The sequence below is a fragment of the Aegilops tauschii genome, chromosome 6 (assembly GCF_002575655.3).
Source record: "Aegilops tauschii subsp. strangulata cultivar AL8/78 chromosome 6, Aet v6.0, whole genome shotgun sequence".
Lineage (NCBI taxonomy): Eukaryota > Viridiplantae > Streptophyta > Magnoliopsida > Poales > Poaceae > Aegilops > Aegilops tauschii.
The window spans coordinates 173,762,879-173,788,964 of NC_053040.3; the positions used below are offsets into that span (position 1 = coordinate 173,762,879).

The 26,086-nt window shown below is 44.1% G+C and overlaps 2 protein-coding genes across 2 annotated transcripts; both read left to right on the forward strand.

The window, feature by feature from the left end:
- The first annotated feature begins 235 nt into the window (after nucleotides 1-235).
- LOC109751981 (26S proteasome regulatory subunit 8 homolog A) lies at nucleotides 236-4,056 on the forward strand. The gene is made up of 9 exons (XM_020310843.4): nucleotides 236-577; nucleotides 1,413-1,510; nucleotides 1,860-2,084; nucleotides 2,154-2,216; nucleotides 2,297-2,460; nucleotides 2,568-2,724; nucleotides 2,814-2,912; nucleotides 3,004-3,114; nucleotides 3,738-4,056. The coding sequence occupies exons 1-9, from the start codon at nucleotides 379-381 to the stop codon at nucleotides 3,876-3,878; spliced, it is 1,257 nt and encodes a 418-aa protein (XP_020166432.1). The 5' UTR covers nucleotides 236-378; the 3' UTR covers nucleotides 3,879-4,056.
- Nucleotides 4,057-11,516: 7,460 nt separating this feature from the next.
- Nucleotides 11,517-12,710, forward strand: LOC141025927 (uncharacterized). Its single transcript, XM_073501862.1, has one exon. It carries the CDS (start codon nucleotides 11,517-11,519, stop codon nucleotides 12,708-12,710), a length of 1,194 nt encoding a protein of 397 aa, XP_073357963.1.
- The last annotated feature ends 13,376 nt before the right edge of the window (nucleotides 12,711-26,086 follow it).

Consider the following 26,086-nt stretch of genomic DNA (forward strand, 5'->3'; position numbering starts at 1 on the left):
CCTACATTTGAAACCTAAAACTACATTTTTAAAGTTATAGGTCTATAAATTGACACACCTTCAATAGTTTCATAGTTTCAGGACTTAGTTTACTCTTTTGATTTTACCGCGTGTACTGAATCAGTGACTGTCCGTCACGGACTCGGCTCCGTTGTCCATAGTCACACACTTGACCGACTCGGCCTCGCATCCTCGCAGGAACCGACTATAAAGAAAGGAACATAGCGAGCCAGCGGCACCAGACCGGACCAGACCCAACCCACTCCGCTTCCGGGCCGAGAAAAAAAAGCTTTCTTCTTCCGCCGCAAGAAGAAAGAGGCCGAGGAATAAAGCTTTCGTCGACCGCAAGCAGAAGAAACCAAACCAAACCCCAGCTCCATGGCGACGGTGGCGATGGACATCTCGAAGCCCCCGCCGGCCGCGTCCGGCGACGAGTCGGCCAAGGGCGCGCGTGGCGGAGGCGAGGGGCTGCGCCAGTACTACCTGCAGCACATCCACGACCTGCAGCTCCAGATCCGCCAGAAGACGCACAACCTCAATCGCCTCGAGGCCCAGCGCAACGACCTCAACTCCCGAGGTGACCTTACTCTATTCTTCACCTAGCGCCGCCCCCAAACCCTAGGGACAGCGGCTTTTTCGTGAACCATTGGATCGCGCTAGTCGAACCCTAGCTTGCTCCGTGCGCATAATCTTAGCAAAATGTGCAATATTTAGTCTAGTCACTGGGCAACCGGTGATTGGCTGTTGCGATATGTTGAACTTCTAAAAAAATTTCACCTTTCGTTAATAATAATCTAGGTTGGAAGATGCCCTGTTATTTTCTAGTTTCTGTGATTTTGTTTTGATACAAAAACATGCAGCGAATTGCTCATACTCTGGACGTACTCCCTCTGGGCTGACTGCGTTTCGGTTACTAGTGGTTTCCCGTATTTCTGTAATGATATTGTGTTGCATGCCATGAACAGAACGGAACAGAACACTGTTTATCTCTTGCCTTAAATCTTTCTCTTCAATAGCTAGATTCTCCCAGTTTTATCCATTTATTCAATATTGTTTTTTTTTGGTGAGTCTCTAATGCATACTCTTGGTACCAATAATCCAAAACATGCCTATTTTTCAATAGCTAGATTCTCCCAATTTTATCCATTTGTTCAATATGGCTTTTTCTGTGAGAAATTTGTGTTTTTGTTACTCTCATGCATACATACTCCTGGTAGCAATAATCCAAAACATGACTTTTCTTGAACAACTGTACTGTGCAATTGAGCCATGACGATGTATAGCAGCATAGGAATACTATTAAGGATTCAAGTTACTCTTCCTATCTTGGTTCAAGGAGTGGCGCTTCTTCTTTGCATGAGCTATTCATCTAGCGCTTCCTCTAAATTGACTCGATCTTTTTTATGTTGCAGTTAGAATGCTTAGGGAAGAGCTACAGTTACTCCAAGAGCCTGGCTCTTATGTTGGTGAGGTGGTGAAGGTCATGGGCAAATCAAAGGTTCTAGTTAAGGTAAATTATTTCTTCTTTTACACATTGCCTAATACTATTGTACTTTATCTGTATGACAAAGGTACAAGTTGTAAGACCTCATCAGTGTTCTTTATTAGTTGGGCTTATGACTTATTTAAGATTTTCAAATGAATTCAAACATCACACATACACAGTGAGGAAGAGTGATAGGCTGCTTCCTTTATTAGCTTTTGGCTGTCAGTCTGCTGGAGATATTTTTATTGTCTTGGTGATTGTGCTCTATTCATGTTTTTTTTGCTGCTCTTTTGGGTTTATTGGTCTGGCCGTCTGCTCTGAGTTATGATATTTTCGCCATCAAAGTGTCTAACTTTCAGATGTAATTGTTCAGGTGCATCCAGAAGGAAAATATGTAGTAGATATTGATAAGAGCATCGATATCACAAAAATCACACCTTCAACAAGAGTTGCTCTTCGGAATGATAGCTATATGCTTCATTTGGTCCTTCCAAGCAAAGTTGATCCACTGGTCAATCTTATGAAAGTTGAGAAGGTCCCAGATTCTACATATGATATGATTGGAGGTCTTGATCAGCAAATCAAGGAGATCAAAGAGGTCTGTTTAGAATTTGGATGCGTTGTCATTGTATCGTGTTTCCATCTGACTCATGAACTCCATTTTCAGGTCATTGAGCTTCCTATCAAACATCCTGAGTTATTTGAGAGCCTTGGAATTGCGCAGCCAAAGGTTTGATTATTTAGAAGAATGTCTTAATTAGTTCATTCATTGATATACCTAGCAGAAAATTTTACTCTCTTCTTTTGCAGGGTGTCCTCCTTTATGGACCACCAGGGACAGGCAAAACATTACTGGCGCGTGCAGTTGCTCATCACACCGACTGTACCTTCATCAGGGTATCTGGTTCTGAGTTGGTTCAGAAGTATATTGGTGAGGGCTCCCGGATGGTTCGTGAACTCTTTGTTATGGCTAGGTAAGCTAAGTAAAAGGTTAATAGCTAGAATTATTTGCCTTTGATATGAAATATGTTCCACGTGCATCCTCTGTTGATGGGCTAATTGTTTGGTTAAATTATTGCAGGGAGCATGCACCATCTATTATATTCATGGATGAGATAGACTCCATTGGATCTGCTAGAATGGAGTCTGGAACTGGCAATGGTGATAGTGAAGTGCAACGGACCATGCTTGAGCTTCTAAACCAACTTGATGGTTTTGAAGCATCAAACAAAATTAAGGTATGCTGTACTTAATAATTGTTGTTTCTGTGTCTTAAATATATATATGGAGCAACACTATCATGATGCCCTGTATGTGTTCCGTGCAGGTTCTGATGGCAACAAACCGGATAGACATCTTGGATCAAGCCCTTTTGAGGCCTGGCCGCATAGACAGGAAGATTGAATTTCCAAATCCTAATGAGGATGTATGTGCTTCATACTTTTTAACATATAATGCTTGATGATTCTGCATGATTTTGTTTGGGCTGACAATGTGCTTAATCTTTTGCCCTTCAGTCACGAGGTGATATCTTGAAGATTCATTCAAGAAGGATGAACTTGATGCGTGGAATTGATCTGAAAAAGATTGCTGGAAAGATGAATGGCGCTTCAGGAGCTGAGCTAAAGGTTGGTTTAGTCTCTACATAAATCTCTGGTCATTATATGCTACGTCATGTTTCAGTTTTCTCAATTTTGGTCTGTTTAGTGCCTTTGCTTATATAACCAAAAAATATAATCTAACAATTTTTAATCTCTTCCAAAAATTGAATATTGCACTATGCACTTGAGCTTTGATTGCTGACAAGCATGCTCACGTTATAGTCTCCTCCTGCTGATCCACTTTTGGAACCTGTTCATGAATGATCCCTTCTGAGGCCGTTCCTAGTTCTTCTATGTAGCTCTGCACTTATTAACCTAACACCAGATTAGGTTTAGTTATGGTTTCGAGGGCCTGAAATAGTTGGTTAAGTGTATGTTGTTAGCTGTTTGTTGAGTTTGAATTTGGTTTCTGAAAAAACAAGCAGAATGGTCTGTTTAAATATCTCACCGCATTATCTGGTTAGCAACATTTTTGTATATATATGCAGAAGTATGGTAAGACTTTCCACACTCTTCTGCTCGAAAACACTTACATTTTTCACATTTCCTTGTTCACGGCTGACAACATCATCATGTGCACAACATCCCTGCTCTTTTCACCTTGAGTTCATACGAAGTTGTTCACTATGGTTTCTGTCTTTGTTATTCAGGCGGTCTGCACCGAAGCCGGAATGTTTGCTCTCCGTGAGAGAAGGGTGCACGTAACACAGGAGGACTTCGAGATGGCGGTGGCCAAGGTGATGAAGAAGGACAATGAGAAGAACATGTCCTTGCGGAAGCTGTGGAAGTGAGGACCCGAGCTTTCTCCGCCTTGTTGAGTCTGTGGAAGCGTGTAACTGCACGTTGCTGGACTTTGTATTCTTAACTTAGGTCGTTCCATGGTTAACAAAGTTTTTAAGATACGCATGTGGTAGCATAATTAACTACGTATAATGTTTGATAATCGAACTCGTTGAATTAGCCATGCAATCTGCCTCCTATGGTTTTTTTTCTTACCACGTAGGAGTACCTACGTACGAGTTGCAGCCGTGGCTGTGTTGTGAACCTGTTTATTTATTTATTTACTAGCAAAAGAGTCTGTATGTTTCAACGTGAGAAAAAATAAATCGTAATCTCAAAAGGCAATGACCATATTTTGCTGCATCACCGAAATACACTATCACTCAATTTCATGAAATCATGAACATTTTTTCAAAACTAATGCACATATTTGAAAAAAATTGTGAATACTTATACAAATTTTTTAACATTTTTAAAAATTGAGAACGTTTTCTGAATTCATGAGCATTTTATACTATTTGCAAACTTTTTTAAAATTATGAACATATTTAAACAATTTCCTTGAATCGGCGAACATTTCTAGAATTGATGAACAGTTTTTTGAAAATTGGTGGAATAATTTTTGAAATTCACAAACATTTTTTTTGATTTAACGAACATTGTGTCGATTCAATGAACATTTTTTGAAATGCATGATCATTTTTTGAATCAGTGAATGAATATATTTTGCAAGTCACGAACAATTTTTGAATTTTTAGGATATCTTTTCATTCATGAACATTTTCTGAATTGATGAAATTTTGTTCAGTTTCATTAACCATTTTGAATACGCGAACTTCTTAAAATATCATGAACATTTTTTATTTCCCGAACATTTATTTTCAAATTTTCAAACATTTTTTGAATAAGCAATTATTTTTCTACAAAATCACGAACATTTTTTGAATTCACAAACATTTTATTTCAAAATTCTTTTTTTTATTTTCAGAACTTTTTTGTAGTCCCAAATTATTTAAAGTAGAAAAAAGAAACAAAAAACAAATATATTTTTTTTAAAAAAACAGGCCGCGTGAAGATGGGCCAGCCCAAACGGGCGCACCTGCAACTTCCCCAGCAGACAGAGCGCAGTATAGGAGATCCCTACTGAATAGGCCGGTGCAGGCGGGGGATTCCCCTGTATGAAACATTTTTTTATCACTTATTGATGATATTGGTGGGTAATATTTTACAATTTTGGAAGTAATTTTCGTAAGGTACCGTCAGAAGCAATAGCCCATTTATTATTAGGTATATATTTACTCCCTTCATATTAGGTTTGTATTAAATCAAACTCTTCAAAGTTTATATGCAAAAATATATATTAACATTCACAATACAACATCAACATTTGCAAAGTTTGACTTCAGACAAATTTTTTAGGTAGAGTGAAATAAACCGGTATTTAGTTAACAAGGTGGAGGTGCTCGGGGCGGCAAAATATATTTCAAGCCGAGGTCAGATACAAATACAACATGAATTACAAAGCCTTGCAATCTATAGAAGCTACTTCCCTGTTCCAAAATAACGACCAAGTTCTAGAAACAAGTATTTTTAGATTTCATTTATTTTGTCTTGTAGATATTGATATCTTGTCAAACATACATTTTTTAATAAATGACGTTTTTTATGACTCATAACATAATGTAGTAGATATGATCGAGTACACATCCAGTGTCTGCATAACCAGGGTGCACACAATCAACACAAAACAGACACAAACGACCACGCCAACAATAAGCAAAGTCATGCAAGACTAAAGCTATGCCTAGGCGGAAGGAGAAAAGAAAAACCCCAAGGAGTGAAAAACATTGATCGACGATATACAACAGTGACCATCGGCGCCAAACATCTCTTGACAACACAAGGAATAAGAGAAAAGTTCTTAAAAACGATGCCTCCAAGGAGGGAACTACGTGCAAGCGTCGTCGTCGCCAAATCCAACCGTCAAGGTCACATCGTCGGTTGGGTTGTCAAGCATACATAAGGTTGACTTGCACGAAAACTGATGCACCTTATATTCTTGAATGGAGGGAGTAAAAGAGAACAATTGAATTGCATATGAGCTAGTTTGCGACATGTGCAAACAGGTTGCACATCTTTTGAAATACAATAGTATGTTGAAGTGTCCATCTCTGATATTATCGACAAAGGTTGATCGATGGTCCCACAGAACTGAGTTTGGGCGATTTTCGTGCCGATGCCGCTGGTCGGCTAAATTATATTCTAGATCGGCGTCTGACAGGTTGACCGACGGATCCCCCAAAATCGAACTGGGGGCTACTTCTTCACAATTACCGCTACTCGGCTGAGGTAGTTCCCAAGGAGATTCGATCCTCAGGTCGGCCATGTTGCCCAACCTAAGTCTCGGGGGCTACTGCATTGACATTTCAGTCAAAAATTCTAAGTGCAATAAACAATCCGAGGAGATTCGATCCTCAGGTCAGCCATTCTGCCCGACCTGTGTCCCAGGGGCTACTGCACACCAGTTCGATTTAGTTCAAGTCTAGAGGAGAATTTCGATCCTCGGGTCATTTTATCAAACCCGCCTGAGACTCGGGGGCTACTCGATCAGTGGTTTTAAATAATAAGCAGTAACATGAGGAGATTGAATCCTCAGTTCGGCCATTCTGCCGGACCTAAGTCTTGAGGGCTACTGCACCAATGATTTTTCTGCAAAGTCTAAATTAAGACGACATATGATCAGATTGTGCCAAACCGACATGCAGCTCGGGGGCTATGATACGGAAAGTGTGGAATGATGCTAAGGACCTACTGCGCAAATCGATTCTACTGCTAATCTGCACCTTGGGAACTACTAGCTATATAACTTGGCAGAGAGTAGATTGCACTGATTTTAAATTTTAGAAGTGCTTCACGGGAATATCGGCCCGCATAGGCCAGCTTAGCAGGAAGGTCTTCCACTAAATTCGGCTTACTTGATCAACATTTTTTCAAGTGCCCTGAAAAAATCATCCCGTAGGAGCCGACTTCACGGAAAATCCTTCTACGGAAGCCATCTATCTACATCGATAACTCAAGACAAGGTAGTGCACACCACTTTGAAAGGATATGGAGGTCTTATATGAGTTGATACTGTTGGGAAAGTTTCGTTGAACCGGTTTTCAACCTCGACGACCGAAGATGACGTGCAACTGAGAGATGGCCGAGGTGTAACCAAGCTTGGAGATTGGTTCAGGGGCTAATAATGGTGTCGCAGCCTAGGGGTCTCTCACCAAGTCGGTTCGGAGCCTGGTGGGCCGGGCTTAGGACCCCTAGGTTGGTTCCGTCCTAGGCTACATGGGCGGCCCATGACGCTTTAGAAGAAGACTTTGAAAGCCTTGACGTTCAAGACAAGGACTACATATGAATGTAGGACTCCCCTCCACGTCGTAGTCGACTAGGACTCTTGTAACCCCAGGACCCCGTCATCTTATATATGTAGGGACCGGGCTAGTCAATAAGACACATCTTAGATAACATTACAATCTCTCGGTGTACTTTGTACACACCCCAACACAAATTTACGAGAGCATGACGTAGGGTATTATATCCTCCGTGAGATCCCGAGCCTGGGTAAACCTTGCTTCCTGTTACCATTGCGCCAAGTCGCCTAGCTAGAGTACTCTACGGAGGGATTTGTCGGATCTAGCTCTGACAATCACCCGTGGCACCACCACACTGGAGGTGGTGTAAACCAACATGCCTGAGATGGTGAAGATCACCATCGCCATGCATGAGCAATGGCTCAAGACACGTACAAGTTCGCGGGCCTCAACCTAGAGTACATCCATAGGCCTTCTTTAAAATGACAATGGATTGTTGTCATACAACTATCCATACGCGAACACATCCTCTTCTACTACTACTGTATGGTAAGAGGTTGTGTCACGCCCTCACTGATTTTCTCTGGCACAAAGAAATAACTTTGCTAGCGTGGACATCACGAACGACAAGAGGACATTAGGCATGAACCCGTCCTGCTTGGCAATTAACAGATCAAGATTCCACATGAGCATTACATGGACATCTAAAAGAAGTTTCGGATCAAGGGCGTTGAGAAATGGGAAGAAAGACTACATGTGGTGACCTCACAGCAACCATCATAGATCGCTCATATGACAAAATGAGAAATGCATTCCCAAAGGTACTTCACAGTTTCTGGGAATGGAAGCCACTTCCTGAAACACACCACCATTATGCAGCAAAAGACGCTTACTAAGCTACAATGTGTACTGAAGAATCCTAACCATGAAGGGCGAGTTTTGTCACCATCTTAGTCTAAACAATGGTGTGCGTCTCCGATCAACCCTAAGGGAAGGGTTTCACCCCCGATGCAAGGTGAACGATGGATGGTCTAGTGGCCGCAAGCGTCGTAAGGGAAACCAGAAGGTGGTGAACATTGCTACTTTCATATTCATGTTGAATTACAATGTGAGTTTAATTTAGAGGCTTGTGTTCTCGTGTTTGTCTTAGGTCAGAATTTGTAGGTAATGCATTTGCTAATTCCAGACAATAGACCATTGCTTGTATTTGTATTAACTTATCTGAATGTCATATTTATGTAAAAGTTTTTTTTACATTTGTAACCCTAACTCAAACTCACTACTCATATTTGCTTCTAATTTCGAAGCATGCTCAAATTTGCCCCTCCGCCATTAGTTGCACTTATAAAAATGCCCTTCCGTGCCATTACCGTTCAGTCAAAGGGTGTTGACCGCTATCTGGACGTTTGTTGGACATTTTTTTCCCTAAAAAATAAAAGAAAAAATGAAAAAGAAAAGAGAAAGGGCGCCCTCACCTTTTGGCCCAGGATGGCCCAACCAGCCCAGCCCACTGGCTGGTCGTCTTCTTCATCTTCAGAGGCCGAGGGCGTGTCGCCCGCCCGCTCACCCGAGCGCCGCTGTTCACGTGGCCAACGACAACGAGAAGCCGCACTTCCATGTCCGCAAGCCCGACCATGAAACAGAGCGTCCTCACGCCGGAGATCGTGACCTCGGGTGCTCTACAACTCCGCGACCAATGCCATCTCCGCTGGATCTGCCCGCCGCCTTCGTTTCGCCATTGTACGAGGTCCACTGGTGCTCCCTTACCATCCACTTGTTACATCTGGTGTTGCGGAGTCTTCCAGACACTTCACGATGAGCTCTTCTTTGTCTAGCCCCCACCCCACGACGCCTCGCCCCGGCGGCCATAGGCGAGGTACCTATGCTCGCCGCTGGCCCTCTCCGGACCCTTCGACCACTCTGGCATGCTCGCAGTGAGATGTTGATGCCGATACATCTCTATCCCCTCCCCCTGCTTTCTAGCCCCCCTACCACCTAGCCTCAAACGCCGTCGCCGCTGGCCTCGGTCGTGCCTGACACTCTGGCCGTCCCCGCTCGCCCTACCACTTCCATTCAACGCGAAGCAAGCCCGGGAGCACGTAGGACCATTCCACCGGTTGTTTGGTCGCCGGAACAGAGCTCCACTGCCCTCGTTCATGGTGTATGCCCGCCGGCGGCTTAGCGTCAGTGGGGCCCATTAGTTAGATTAGCACTAATGCCACCTAGTGTTGAATATTATGCTAATTATTGAGACTAATCGGTGGGCCCTACCAATTAACAAAACTGCTAAATCAGTTAAGAAAAATAACTAGACATGTACATGTGGGGCCCCATGTGTAAGTGAGAGAGAGGTTTTTTTATTTTTCTGCAGTGGACCCACATGTAAGTGAGTGAGAGCCTGGATATGGTTTTTGTTTTTTTCTTCAGTGGGTCCCACATGTAAGTGACACATATAGTCAGGGGCAAAACAAACGTCCATATAACGGTCAACGCCCTTTGACTGGACGGTAACGGCATGGAAGGGCATTTTTATAAGTGCAACTGACGGCAGAGAGGCAAATTTGAGCATGCTTCAAAATTAGGGGCAAATCTAAGTAATGGATTCGAGTTAGGGACACAAATGTAAAAGACCCTTATGTAAAACAATTATGAAATGGCCTGATTACAAAGCTTTTATAAATGTTTTGAGGACTTCCATAATTATTCGAAAACACTATCATGAGTGGACCTGTACCTTTAGGCCCTGTTTGGTTCGGCTGTGGATTTCTAAAAGCAGCTGTGAATAATCTGCTGTGAAAAATCTGATGTGAAAGAGATGTAGGTCATTTGGCAAACCAGCTGATACAACTTTTTCAGATTTTGGCCCGCAGCGGAATCAGATTTTGGAAAGCACGTCCTGGGCTGCTTCCGCTTTTGGTTTAGATTTTGGCAGCGGATTTCTGGAATCGGATTCTGCTGGGTTTGCCTTTTGGTTCAGATTCTGCTGCGCGGCAGCGGAATCCGTCGATAAAAGCTGAACCAAACAGAGCCTTTAGAATCGGTCACGAAGGCTTACAAGAGTGGTCTGAGCGCTTTGATGAATATTCAATCGTTCCTTCATAAAATGTTTGTATAGTCCGCTATCTTCTCGTTTAAGTTCATTGTTGCAGCTACCATGTCATAAACTAAGATCATACTTTACAGGTAATTCATAAAAACTACAGTACTATTGTAGATAGTTTGCCTGTACAGTTTACGCCATGGATGCAACAAGTCATCGAGTAAAAGTAACCGTTAAAGAGACGATGGAACCTCTGAATAAAATGGCAGGGCACATTCCAGCGAAATTTGTTTGTTGCCGCAAAGGCATGTATCTCTCGTGACCTTAGTAAACCAAACAAACTCAACTCAGATAAGGAACACCGAATGCACGACTTAAAAATGTTCCGATCCTATAGCATGGGCCATGGGGACCCAAAACCATGAGTAAGTTAGTACTCCGTATCTGTCCAACCGTCATGGAATTGTATACGTATGTTTCAGTGATTTGGTCTCACTCTCATCCATCGTGTCCGAGATCGTTCCAAACCTCGGCTTCAGGGCTACTACCTCTTGCTTTGTGCATGCGCTATAGGAACATACCCAGACGATGCATGGCACTTATTGTGTTCTCCAACCAGCTTCTGCTGTCTTTACTCTCGTGCCTTCAAAGCCTCGAACAATAAGCACATGCCCCCCACCACACAAAACCAAACAAAAAACCAAAAGGAGACTACCGGGTGAGGATTAGAAGAACACAAAAATGTGATCTTGTATAAACAGTAAAGCACACAAGCCTGTAAGTAATGCCATCTTCCATTTTCTAAAAATACAAAAGTAAAAAATACTACTACCTCCATGGCATGGCCCATGGGGGACCAAGCTGGTCGTGCAGGAGCGCGGCACAGACACATGTACACATGCAAGCATGGTTACCATGAATCCACATGCGAGTCCACATGCCAAGGCGCAGCATCTGTCCCCGGCGCGCGCTTTCGGTCAGCTCGCCTCAGCTCCGGGCACATGGACCTCCCTTGCATGCATGCTTGCCGACCTGTGCCGCCATTAGAGAAAGAAGATTGCAGTGCAACAGTACAACATGATGGGTTGCTCACGAGGACAGTATTCCAAGAATAATTGCCTCCTGCAGTCAATGTGTTTACGGGTCAACAGATGCCGGAGCAGTGATGCTCCAACAAGTCGCCAGATTAACCAAGAGCTAGCATGTGGTGAAGATCAGATCAAGGTGGATGGATTAGTTATTGGCATATGCAATGTTTAGGCCCCGCCTATGACGGGTTTGCTTATCTTCCGGCGATCGAGACCAGGGGTGGTATCCTGGTTGCTTGGAATTCTTCATTGGCGCGTATTTCGAACCATGTACCTGACACAAATTTTATCACTGGCTACGTGACACCCATTGATGGTGCGCCCTGGTGGCTAACCACCGTCTATGGCCCGCAAGAAGATGAGGAGAAAATCGCCTTCCTGGAAGAACTAACTGCTAGAAGGCAGCTTTGCCCAGGGCCATGGCTTGTCATTGGCGACTTCAACATGATTATGCAAGCCTCGGACAAAAGCAATACGAACCTGGATAGGAGAATGATGCACAGGTTTCGCCAATTCGTTGATGGCACTGGTTTGAAAGAATTGTTCCTACACGGCAGGAAGTTCACTTGGAGTAACGAACGTGAGGCCCCAACCCTCACCAAAATCGGCAGAGCGCTGGTATCGGTGGATTGGGAGATGGAGCACCCGGATTGCCTTCTGCATGCCTTGTCGACGGCCTCATCGGACCACTGCCCGCTGCACTTGGCCCTGCATGAGCATTTGCACCCACACCGGAGGTTTAGGTTTGAGCTGTTCTGGACGAAGCTCGAGGGATTTGAGGATGCGGTGAGAGAAGCCTGGCAATGCGACCCGGAGATCACCGACCCCTTTAAGAGGATTGATCTCCTGCTCAGGAACACGGCGAGATTTCTTACGGCTTGGGGTCAGAAGAAAACGGGCAATGTTAAGCTGCTTATAGCTATCGCCAATTGGGTTATTTTCCAGCTGGACGTCACTCAGGAAAGAAGGAGGCTCTCTGAGGGAGAGAGGTGGTTGAGGAGAACACTCAAGCTGACCACCTTGGGTCTAGCTTCGCTCCAGAGGACAATTGCACGTCAGAGGTCTAGAATTAGATGGCTCCAGGATGGTGACGCTAGCTCCAAACTGTTCTACCTCGTGGCCAATGGCAGGAAAGTTAAGAATTTCATCCCTGCTATCTCACACGAGGGAAACCTGATCACAGATCAAATTGGCAAGGAACGCATCTTCTATGATTCATACAAGGAGTTGTTGGGTACGACCACAGCTCGCGAGCACACTCTGGACCTAGAATTTCTAGGCATCACACCCTCAAACTTGGAGGATCAGACAGTGATATTTATAGAGGAGGAGGTTGTTGGAAATATGCCCTAGAGGCAATAATAAATTGGTTATTATTATATTTCCTTGTTCATGATAATCGTTTATTGTCCATGCTAGAATTGTATTGATAGGAAACTCAGATACATGTGTGGATACATAGACAACACCGTGTCCCTAGTAAGCCTCTAGTTGACTAGCTCGTTGATCAATAGATGGTTACGGTTTCCTGACCATGGACATTGGATGTCGTTGATAACGGGATCACATCATTAGGAGAATGATGTGATGGACAAGACCCAATCCTAAGCCTAGCACAAGATCGTGTAGTTCGTTTGCTAAGAGCTTTTCTAATATCAAGTATCATTTCCTTAGACCATGAGATTGTGCAACTCCCGGATACCGTAGGAATGCTTTGGGTGTACCAAACGTCACAACGTAGCTGGGTGGCTATAAAGGTGCACTACAGGTATCTCCGAAAGTGTCTGTTTGGTTGGCACGAATCGAGACTGGGATTTGTCACTCCGTGTAAACGGAGAGGTATCTCTGGGCCCACTCGGTAGGACATCATCATAATGTGCACAATGTGACCAAGGAGTTGATCACGGGATGATGTGTTACGGAACGAGTAAAGAGACTTGCCGGTAACGAGATTGAACAAGGTATCGGGATACCGACGATCGAATCTCGGGCAAGTAACATACCGATAGACAAAGGGAATTGTATACGGGATTGATTGAATCCTCGACATCGTGGTTCATCCGATGAGATCATTGAGGAGCATGTGGGAGCCAACATGGGTATCCAGATCCCGTTGTTGGTTATTGACCGGAGAGTCGTCTCGGTCATGTCTGCATGTCTCCCGAACCCGTAGGGTTTACACACTTAAGGTTCGGTGACGCTAGGGTTATAGAGATATTAGTATGCGGTAACCCGAAAGTTGTTTGGAGTCCCGGATGAGATCCCGGACGTCACGAGGAGTTCCGAAATGGTCCGGAGGTAAAGATTTATATATGGGAAGTCTTATTTTGGTCGCCGGAAAAGTTTCGCACTTTATCGGTATTGTACCGGGAGTGCCGAAAGGGGTCCGGGGGTCCACCAGCCCCGGGGGGCCACATGGGCTGTAGGGGTGTGCGCCTTGGCCTATATGGGCCAAGGGCACCAGCCCCAAGAGGCCCATGCGCCAAGAGATAAGGGAAAGGGAGAGTCCTAAAGGGGGAAGGCACCTCTGAGGTGCCTTGGGGAGGATGGACTCCTCCATGGCCGCACCCTTCCTTGGAGGAAGGGCCAAGGCTGCGCCCCCCCTCTCCCTTGGCCCTATATATAGTGGGGGGGAGGGAGGGCAGCAATATACAAGCCCTGGCGCCTCCCTCTCCCTCCCGTGACACCTCTTCCTCCCCGCTTGCGCTTGGCGAAGCCCTGCCGGGATCCCACTACTTCCACCACCACGCCGTCGTGCTGCTGGATCTCCATCAACCTCTCCTCCCCCCTTGCTGGATCAAGAAGGAGGAGACGTCGCTGCTCCGTACGTGTGTTGAACGCGGAGGTGCCGTCCGTTCGGCGCTAGGATCATCGGTGATTTGGATCACGACGAGTACGACTCCATCAACCCCGTTCTCTTGAACGCTTCCGCTCGCGATCTACAAGGGTATGTAGATGCACTCCTCTCTCTCGTTGCTAGATGACTCCATAGATTGATCTTGGTGATGCGTAGAAAATTTTGAATTATTGCTACGTTACCCAACAGTGGCATCATGAGCTAGGTCTATGCATAGTTTCTATGCATGAGTAGAACACAAAGTAGTTGTGGGCGTCGATTTTGTCAATTTACTTGCCGTTACTAGTCTTATCTTGATTCGGCGGCATTGTGGGATGAAGCGGCCCGGACCGACCTTACACGTACACTTACGTGAGACAGGTTCCACCGACTGACATGCACTAGTTGCATAAGGTGGCTAGCGGGTGTCTGTCTCTCCCACTTTAGTCGGATCGGATTCGATGAAAAGGGTCCTTATGAAGGGTAAATAGAAATTGGCATATCACGTTGTGGCTTTTGCGTAGGTAAGAAACGTTCTTGCTAGAATCCCATAGCAGCCACGTAAAACATGCAACAACAATTAGAGGACGTCTAACTTGTTTTTGCAGGGTATGCTATGTGATGTGATATGGCCAAAAGGATGTGGTGAATGATATATGTGATGTATGAGATTGATCATGTTCTTGTAATAGGAATCACGACTTGCATGTCGATGAGTATGACAACCAGCAGGAGCCATACGAGTTGTCTTAATTTATTGTATGACCTGCGTGTCAATGAAAACGCCATGTAATTACTTTACTTTATTGCTAACCGTTAGCCATAGTAGTAGAAGTAATAGTTGGCGAGACAACTTCACAAAGACACGATGATGGAGATCATGGTGTCATGCCGGTGACGAAGGTGATCATGCCGCGCCTCAAAGATGGAGATCAAAGGCACAAGATGATATTGGCCATATCACGTCACTTTATGATTTGCATGTGATGTTTATCATGTTTACATCTTATTTGCTTAGAACGACGGTAGCATAAATAAGATGATCCCTCACTAAAATTTCAAGAGACGTGTTCCCCCTAACTGTGCACCGTTGCGAAGGTTCGTTGTTTCGAAGCACCACGTGATGATCGGGTGTGATAGATTCTAACGTTCGAATACAACGGGTGTTGACGAGCCTAGCATGTACAGACATGGCCTCGGAACACACGCGAAACACTTAGGTTGACTTGACGAGCCTAGCATGTACAGACATGGCCTCGGAACACAAGAGATCGAAAGGTCGAACATGAGTCGTATAGTAGATGCGATCAACATGGAGATGTTCACCGATGATGATTAGTCCGTCTCACGTGATGATCGGACACGGCCTAGTTTGACTCGGATCATGTATCACTTAGATGACTAGAGGGATGTCTATCTGAGTGGGAGTTCATTAAATAATCAAATGAACTTAATTATCATGAACATAGTCAAAAGGTCTTTGCAAATTATGTCATAGCTTACGCTTTAGTTCTACTGTTTAAGATATGTTCCTAGAGAAAATTTAGTTGAAAGTTGATAGTAGCAATTATGCGGACTGGGTCCGTGAACTGAGGATTGTCCTCATTGCTGCACAGAAGGCTTATGTCCTTAATGCACCGCTCGGTGTGCTGAACCTCAGTGTCGTCTATAGATGTTGCGAAACATCTGACATACACGTTTTGATGACTACGTGATAGTTCAATGCGTAATGCTAACGGTTTAGAATTGTGGCACCAAAAACGTTTTTGAAACGTCACAGAACATATGAGATGTTCCGAAGACTGAAATTGGGATTTCAGACTAGTGCCCACGTCAAGAGGTATGAGACCCCTGACAAGTTTCTTAAGCCTGCAAACTAAGGGAGAAAAGCTCAGTCATTGAGCATGTGCTCAGGTTGTCTGAGTACTACAATCACTTGAATCGAGTGGGAGTTAATCTTCCAGATGAGATAGTGATGGTTCTCCATAGTCACTGCCACCAAGCTATTTGAGCTTCGTGATGAACTATAACATATCAGGGATAGATATGATGATCCTTGAGCAACTCGCGATGTTTGACACCGCGAAAGTAGAAATCAAGTAGGAGCATCAATTGTTGATGGTTAGTAAAACCACTAGTTTCAAGAAGGGCAAGGGCAAAAGGGATACTTCATGAAACGGCAAATCATTTGCTGCTCTAGTGAAGAATCCCAAGGTTGAACCCAAACCCGAGACTAAGTGCTTCTGTAATGAGGGGAACGGTCACTGAAGCAGAACTACCCTAGATACTTGGTAGATGAGAAGGCAGGCAAGGTCGAAAGAAGTATATTGGATATACATTATATGAATGTGTACTTTACTAGTACTCCTAGCAGCACCAGGGTATTAGATACCGGTTCGGTTGCTAAGTGTTAGTAACTCGAAATAAAAGCTGCGGAATAAACGGAGACTAGCTAAAGGTGAGATGACGATATGTGTTGGAAGTGTTTCCAAGGTTGATGTGATCAAGCATCGCATGCTCCCTCTACCATCGAGATTGGTGTTAAACCTAAATAATTGTTATTTGGTGTTTGCGTTGAGCATAAACATGATTGGATTATGTTTATCGCAATACGGTTATTCATTTAAGGAGAATAATGGTTACTCTGTTTATTTGAATAATACCTTCAATGGTCTTGCACCTAAAATGAATCTCGATCGCAGTGATACACATGTTCGTGCCAAAAGATATAAAATGGTAATGATAGTACCACATACTTGTGGGACTGCCATTTGAGTCATATTGGTATAGAACGCATGAAGAAGCTCCATGTAGATGGATCTTTGGACTCACTCGTTTTTGAAAAGATTGAGACATGCGAACCATGTCTATTGGTATATATGCATGAAGAAACTCCATGCAGATGGATCGTTTGGACTCACTTGATTTTGAATCACTTGAGACATGCAAATCATACCAGATGGGCAAGATGACTGAAAGGCCTCATTTTCAGTAAGATGGAACAAGAGAGCAACTTGTTGGAAGTAATACATTTGATGTGTGCAGTCCAATGAGTGCTGAGGCACGCAGTGGATATCGATATGTTCTTACTTCACAGATGATTTGAGTAGATGCTGAGAATATTTACTTGATGAAACACAAGTCTGAATTATTGAAAGGTTCAACTAATTTCAGAGTGAAGTTGAAGATCGTCGTGACAAGAGGATAAAATGTCTATGATATGATCATAGAGATATCTGAGTTACGAGTTTGGCACACAATTAAGACATTGTGGAAAGTGTTTCACAATTAATACCGCCTGGAACACCACAATGTGAAGGTGTGTCCGAACATCATAACTGCACCCTATTGGATATGGTGCATACCATGATGTCTCTTTACCACTATCGTTTATGGGTTAGGTATTAGAGACAACCGCATTCACTTTAAATAGGGCACCACGCAATTCCGTTGAGATGACACCGTTTAGAGAAACCTAAGTTGTCGTTTCTTAAAAGTTTGGGGCTGCGATGCTTATGTGAAAAAGTTTCAGGCTGATAAGCTTGAACCCAAAGCGGATAAATGCATCTTCATAGAATACCCAAAACAGTTGGGTATACCTCCTGTTTCAGATCTGGAAGTTAACAGGTCCTTTCTCGAGGAAAAGTTTCTCTCGAAAGAATTGAGTGGGAGGATGGTGGAGACTTGATGAGGTTATTGAACCACAACTTCAACTAGTGTGTAGCAGGGCACATGAAGTTGTTCCTGTGGCACCTACACCAATTGAAGTGGAAGCTTATGATAGTGATCATGAAACTTCGGATCAAGTCACTACCAAACCTCGTAGGTCGATAAGGATGCGTACTACTTCAGAGTGGTACATAATCCTGTCTTGAAAGTCATGTTGCTAGACAACAATGAACCTACGAGCTATGGGGAAGCGATGGTGGCCCGGATTCCGACAAATGACTCGAGGCCATGAAATCCGAGAGAGGATCCATGTATAAAAGCAAAGTATAGACTTTGGAAGAAATACTTGATGGTCGTAAGTCTATTGGGTACAGATGGATTTTAAAGGGAAGACAGACAATGATGGTAAGTGTCACCATTCACTACTAGGAAAAGGGCTATAGATGGAATGGCCACTAATGGCGCACCAGACATGTGGTGCGCCATTGCTATATAGCAATGGCGCACCACGTGCTGGTGCGCCATTAGTGTGAAAGACACTAATGGCGCACCAGACAAACGGTGCGCCATTAGTAACAATTTTTTTTTGCCAGACATACTAATGGCGCACCAGGACATAGTGCGCCATTACTAGTTGTAACTAGTAATGGCGCACCAGCAACATAGTGCGCCACTAATTTTTTTTTTATTTTTTTACTTTTTTGCAAAACTACTAATGGCGCACCTCGTGCAGTGCGCCATTACTAGTTTAAGCTAGTAATGGCGCACTGCTCCCCGTGCGCCATTAGTGTATATTTCCTGGACACTTGATCTCGATCCCCCTCCATCTCGATCGCTATCCCACCTCGCCAGATCCGGCCCCCCTCGCCGCCGAGCACCCCCCGCACCCTCTACCCCGCTCCACCGGGCGCCGCCGCCGACCCCCCGCACCCTCCCCCGCTCCACCGCCGCCGACGACCCACCGCACCCTTCCCTGCTAGCTCCACCGCCGCCGCCGCCGACCCACCGCACCTTCCCCCGCTCCACCGCCGCCGACGACCCACCGCACCCTAGCTCCCCTGCTCCACCGCCGCCGATGACCCACCGCACCCTCCCCGACCCGCTCCACCGCCGCCGACGACCCCCTGCACCCTCTCCGGCCTGCTCCACCGTCACAAATGAATGCTATAGCTAATTCCCCCCTCTCCCTCGCCAGTTCCCCTTCGTCCCTCTCCCTCGCGCCAGTTCCTCTCCGTCCGCTCCCAATCCGCGCCCCCGCCACCTCCCTCTCCCCATCCTCCCCTCCGACCCCACCCCACTCTCGCCGGAGCAGCGCCGCAGGGCCGACACCAACCTCGCCCTCGCCCGCGCGCGCCGCAACCTCCGCCTCGCATTCAACAGCTACACACATTCCACACCGAGGACAAGGACATGAAGAGCGATGGTTATCAGAACTCCGGGGTAACGATGGAATCCTACACCGGTAACGACAAGGACAGAGCACCCCCCGACGACCACCGCACCCTCCCCCGCTCCACCGCCGCCGAGCACCCCCCGCACCCTGTTTTTATAAAAATTATTACTGTATTTATAAAAAAATATTACTGTTATGATTTAAACAAGTTTCAACATATTTAAACACAAATAAATATCAAACAACATTTTAAATGCATTTTTATAAAAATTATTACTGTTTTTATAAAAAATATATTACTGTTATGATTTAAACAAGTTTGAACATATTTAAACACAAATAAATATCAAACAGCATTTTAAATGCATAAAAATAAAATTGGGGAGCCTGGGAATCGAACCCAGGACCTCCTAGTGTGTGTGCTGCGTGCTCACCAGTCGGGCTAGTGGGCGTGTTCTGATGGAGATAGGGTTAGGTGGGATATAACCTGACCAGTCGGGCTAGTAAGTAAAACAAACTTCTAATGGCGCACCAGGGGGAGGTGCGCCATTAGAATCGACGTACTTATGGCGCACCATGGGGAGGTGCGCCATTAGAATTTATACTTGTTCCCCTCGCACTGTCGCCTCCTTCCCTCCCTCCCTCGCCAGATCCCCCACTCCCCGACCCCAACCGTACGCCGCCGCCCCCTTGCTCCGCCCCCTCCGTCCGCCGCGCCTCCACGTCGTCCGCCGCTGTGGTCTTGCGCTGCCTCGACGCCGCCGCCCCGACCCCCTCCGGACTCCACCCCCGCCCCAGCACGTACGTCCCCTCCCTCCCTTCCCCCATCCCCCTAGCTTCTCCTCCTCCTCCTCCTCTCACCACCCGTGCCTTCTTCTGCTCGAAAGGTCAAGAAGGCAGCCAAGGACGCCGACGACATCACGGGCCCCTTCCTCCGGATCGCCGCCCGCAGCCTCCTCGACGCCGGCGTCCACCGGAGCACCACGACCGCGTCTGCGACCTCGTCTGCGACCGCGTCCATCAAGGTGAGTTCTTCCATGGATCACTTCCAGGCCGTCGGTGCCATCCTGTTAATCAAGAGTGCTACTCCATCTAACTGTCATGAGGGATTATGGTGAATTTGCAATGCAATGCCAGTACTACACCTGACGATTTGCAATGCCAGTGTGAATTTGCAGTGCAAAAAAATTGCCAGGTCTGCACAATTGTTGTTCTAGTTACTTTCGAAACAAGGAGAGCTTTGATGTTGACTAGCATGCTGATAAATTATGAGAAATTAAAGTTTCTCAGATATGCCAGCAAGAAAATTCCTGTTGTTAAATTCACTGAAAATTCAGTTAATTTGGCTTTACTGAAAACCTTACTGAAACTAAATTCAGTTAGCTGGGTCATCTTCCACTTGAGAGGCTGGAATGATATCAGTGGCAATTATTTCCTATGATATGATGTAGCAGTAGTAGTAGTATATTGTGCTTAGGGCATGAATCATATGCAGCAGTAGTAGTAGTATTTTGTGATGAGGTTGGAGATTATGACCCCCAAACTAAATCTCCTAGGACCACAAATCATACCATCTCATCCATATAAGAAGCTTGAACAGCACCTTAACAATGAGGCACTACTAATTGGGCTGCTGTTTCCTCCCCAAAAGAAGGCATCTGTGTGTTGCTTCTCAACCCTGGTGCCTTGCAGGTGAGATCACCTGCTTTACAGCTTTCTCTTGCTGCATAGGAAAGGTATTTTGCAGTGCTCAAGCAAAGTGAGGATAGTTTTTGCACAACAGCTGAATGTAACTGAATTTTTGAACACATGAATTGTAGATAGTTTCAGTTAACTAAGATTGGCAAAATATCTTGTTTCAAATATAGCCTATGCATGTCTTGTTTTCTGGTTATGGATATTGTATAGTACTGCATATCTTTTTTTTTTGTAATATAATGCTTACCAAAGGTTTCAATATTTTGCTGTTACCATTGTTCTTTGAGCATAATTCTTTTTCATTTCCTACTATCCTTATTCTAATTCTCTGAAATTTTGAAGCTGGAAATAAACTGCCAAAACTGAAAGAAATTGGAGTGTTGAAGATATGCTAGTGCTGAATTTTAGTAGTAGACTAAAATAAATTTTAGAATGACTGAATGTATGCAGCCTGCAGTAGTGTAGCTGTACCAAAATCACATATGCCCTAATGTATGCAGTCATGTTTTTATGCCATTCTGACTTGTCCACTGGGACTTCTCTCCTGTGATGTCTGTTTTGTTTCTGCAAAACCCCATTCAGTAGTGTGGGACTGTGGATCATTAGCAAGGAAACCCTGCTTTAGTTCAGACTTCAGAGATATTTGCCTTTGCTTCAATAGGTAGTTTGCTCACAGTCTAAGTTGAGCTGATTTTGTTGGGTGACCTATTAGATCTGGAATGGAAGCTCACATAAGTTGAGCTGCTTTTTGTCCATATGAAAGCAGAGGACCATATGGTCTGTGGCCTTTTCATCCATATGAAAGTAGAGGCACATTGTGGTGCTAGTTTGCTGGGTTTTGTCTCCGACCATCGTGTCGTGATGATTTTGCAGGTACCCCGAGAGGCCCTTGAGTTAGCCGGAATGTCGATTAACTTCCGTTCCGGCAAATTCGGGTACTCCATTTGTCCTATTTTCAGCAAAGGTCATGCTGAAATTTTCCGTGAATTTTAGCATGACTTTGCTAAAAATAGGACATATGGGGCACTTGCGACTAATGCATGGCCGGGGTATCTTAGTACTTAATTAAGTAGGATCAACTGCCCCTTTATTCTTGCTGCATTAAACCATAGGTGGCAATAGAGCCAAGTGATTAGGCCCAACTTAGAATTCTCCTTCCCTTTTCTTGATAGGGTGTATTATTAGAAGATACCCATATATATCAGTCAACCTAGGGTCCCTCGGCATCGATAAACCCTAAATGATGAAAACTTAACTTAGCATTTAGGGTGCCTCAGCATCGACAAACCCTAAAGGATAAAACCTTGGCTTTTAGGGTGCCTCGGTGTCGATAAAAACCTAAATGATGAAAGCTTAGGCTTTTAGGGTGCCTCGGCGTCGACAAACCCCAACATATTCTATTTGGATGGCCTTGCTAACCCTTGACCATAAATACTTGAGATGGATGTAGCAGGCTTAAAGAAAGAAATGTTTTTAGGCCAACTCCACTGGGCCTGGCTGAAAATGCACAAGTGTGCATGACTAACAATATTCTATTGTAAAGCTAAACAGGAAAGAGGAACCACTCATCCTAACCATTAGCTCTCAAAATTACCACTTCACTTCTTACTACTGAAAATCATAGACCATCTCCATTCACCAATTGCTCAAACCAGTTCGAAGGGCGTGTTTTCACCACACTGTGGATTATCTTATTGGACCCAACAGAGATGATGTAGTTTTGAATTATGAACATAGGAAATGTCGTCATCGGACGACGAAAGTCTCTCGGGGGAGTGCGACTGGTGCCACGACGGTCGAGGTCTGTGCGACAGGCCTCACCTGGACGATGATCGGCGCTTCAGCATTAAGCTCGAGGAGACCTTCGAAGTTGAAACGGTACGCAACGATGACAAGTGTTTTTTTCATAATTAAGCATGACTTCAACTATTCCAACGTGTAATTTCATCTTTTACAATTCGAGTATAGTTTATCCCATGCCATGCAAGACGCTATGTCTTGGAGAGGATGGATTTTGAAGATCATGAAAATTTTGAAACGAAGAAAATTCACCTAAGGACACATCATGATGTGGATTTTGAAGTAAATCTGTATAATGCTGAGAGCGTAACCCATTTTGGTTGCAAAAATTGGGAAGCATTTTGCAAGATATGGTTTTGATGAGGGTATGCTTGTCACCATGGATCTTGGTGATCCTGGCATCGACCAAGACAATATGGACATTTGGGTCCTTGTTGATACGCCTCCAGTTCTACCGCTATGTGAGTTTCTCAAACATAGTTAATTATTAACTAATCTATATTGTTTATTTCAAAATAGTTGACAACTTATTTCCATTGACAACTTATTTTGATTGTTCAAAAAATGTGCGGAAAATGGTAGACAAAACCCACTACACCGATGGCTCCGAGTTAACTTATAAGGAGAAAACTCATCTGGTCGGATTTTGTACTGATATTGAGAATTACAATATCTACAATCAAACTCCTCATCATTATGGTCCTCAATACGTGCCACTAGTGCACGTGTTGAACTACGGTAACTACTATGGAGATACCCTGGTAAGATTTCTTACTATTACGACATCCGTGCATATTTTGCATAGTTCTAAAACTAGTACATTATCATTGCTAACTATGAAGTTATTACTATGTTTTTCAACAGATAATCCCAGAGGATTGTGTGCCTCATTTGATGTATCAGAATTGTAGGCTTGATGTTTTAAATATACAACCAGGTCATCCTACGAATCTCAACTGTCCATACCGGATTTCTAAAAGAAGTGGAGACATGCAAATCAAAGAATGGAAAAAATGTATGGACAGTCGCAAGGAGCTTCTTGGAAGCAAAAGGAAGCGAGGCGCAAGAATTGGAGACAGGATGATCTCCATTCTCCATAATGGAGAGTCAGGGTCTATATTGTTTTATGCTATTTTACCTTAAAGAGGGTATTTCGGTCCTACCTAATACTGATGATCATGTGCTAAGAACAATTAAGTAGGGTTGGTTCGATGACTGTGAGGATGATGATCGTATGACTTGTTATTAATAACGAGTAGAAGTTGTATGATGATGATTAGTAGGACTTGTTAGGATTAGTATTAATTTCGACAAACTCGCTACTCGCGGTCTCGAGACTTGTAATGTTCTATCTTTGTTCGGTCTTTTGATTTCGGAGACTAATATGATGAATTGTATTCGGAGACTAATCTTCTATTGTATTCGATGAATTTGCTGTTGCTGTGTGGTGCTGTTTATATTCTGTCCAATAATATATTTTGTAATCTGTGCAAATATCAGAAAAGAAAAAAATCCCTAATATACATGCGCCATTAGTATGCCAAAGGATACTAATGGCGCATCGCCCACCAGTGCGCCATTAGTATGGCAAAGCACATGCCCACTGGGAGGCATACTAATGGCGCACCGGGGCCTATACTAATGGCGCACTGCCTGGTGCGCCATTAGAGTACCAGATACTAATGGCGCACCAGCGGTGCGCCATTAGTAAAAATTACTAGTGGCGTGATGCTAGTGGCGCACTAGTGGTGCGCCATTAGTAGGCAAAACTGGTGCGCCACTAGTAAGCCTTTTTCTAGTAGTGATTAAGAAAGCTCGACTTGTCGTTAAGATGTTTTCCGACAAGTTCAAGGAGTTGACTACGACGATGCTTTCTCACTCGTAGCGATGCTAAGAGTCTGTTGGAATTATATTAGCATTTACTGCATTATTTATGAAATCTTGTAGATAGGATGTCAAAACATTGTTTCCTCGACGATTTTCTTGAGGAAAGGTTGTATGTGATACAACCAGAAGGTTTTGTCAATCCTGAAAGATGCTAACAAGTATGCAAAGCTCCAGCAATCCTTCTAAGGATTGGAGTAAGCATCTCGGAGTTGGAATAAACGCTTTGATGAGATGATCAAAGATTTTGGGTTTATACAAAGTTCATGAGAAACTTGTATTTCCAAAGAAGTGAGTGGGAGCACTATAGAATTTTTGATGAGTATATGTTGTTAACATATTGTTGATCAGAAATGATGTAGAATTTCTGGAAAGCATCCAGGGTTATTTGAAAAGTGTTTTTTTAATGGAAAACCTGGATTAAGCTACTTGAACATTGAGCATCAAGATCTATAAGGATAGATCAAAAAACGCTTAATAGTACTTTCAAATGAATACATACCGTGACATGATTTTGAAAGACTTCAAAATAGATCAGCAAAGAAGGAGTTCTTGGCTGTGTTACAAAGTGTGAGTATTGAGTAAGACTCAAGACCTGACCACAACAGAAGAGAGAGAAAGGACGAAGGTCGTCCCCTATGCTTTAGACGTAGGCTCTACAGTATGCTATGCTGTGTACCGCACATGAAGTGTGCCTTGCCATGAGTTGGTCAAGGGGTACAATAGTGATCCGAGAATGGATCACATGACAGCGGTCGAACTTATCCTTAGTATCTAGTGGACTAAGGAATTTTCTCGATTATGGAGGTGAAAAGGAGTTCGTCGTAAAGGGTTACGTCGATGCGAACTTTGACACTAATCCGGATGACTCTGAGTAGTAAACCGGATTCGTATAGTAGAGCAGTTATTTGAAATGGCTCCAAGTAGCGCGTGGTAGCATCCACAAGATGACATAGATATTCGTAAAGCACACACGGATCTGAAAGGTTCAGACCCGTTGACTACAACCTCTCTCACAAGCATAACATGATCAAACCAGAACTCATTGAGTGTTAATCACATAGTGATGTGAACTAGATTGTTGACTCTAGTAAACTCTTGGATGTTGGTCACATGGTGATGTGACCTGTGAGTGTTAATCACATGGTGATGTGAACTAGATTATTGACTCTAGTGCAAGTGGGAGACTGTTGGAAATATGCCCTAGAGGCAATAATAAATTGGTTATTATTATATTTCCTTGTTCATGATAATCGTTTATTGTCCATGCTAGAATTGTATTGATAGGAAACTCAGATACATGTGTGGATACATAGACAACACCGTGTCCCTAGTAAGCCTCTAGTTGACTAGCTCGTTGATCAATAGATGGTTACGGTTTCCTGACCATGGACATTGGATGTCGTTGATAACGGGATCACATCATTAGGAGAATGATGTGATGGACAA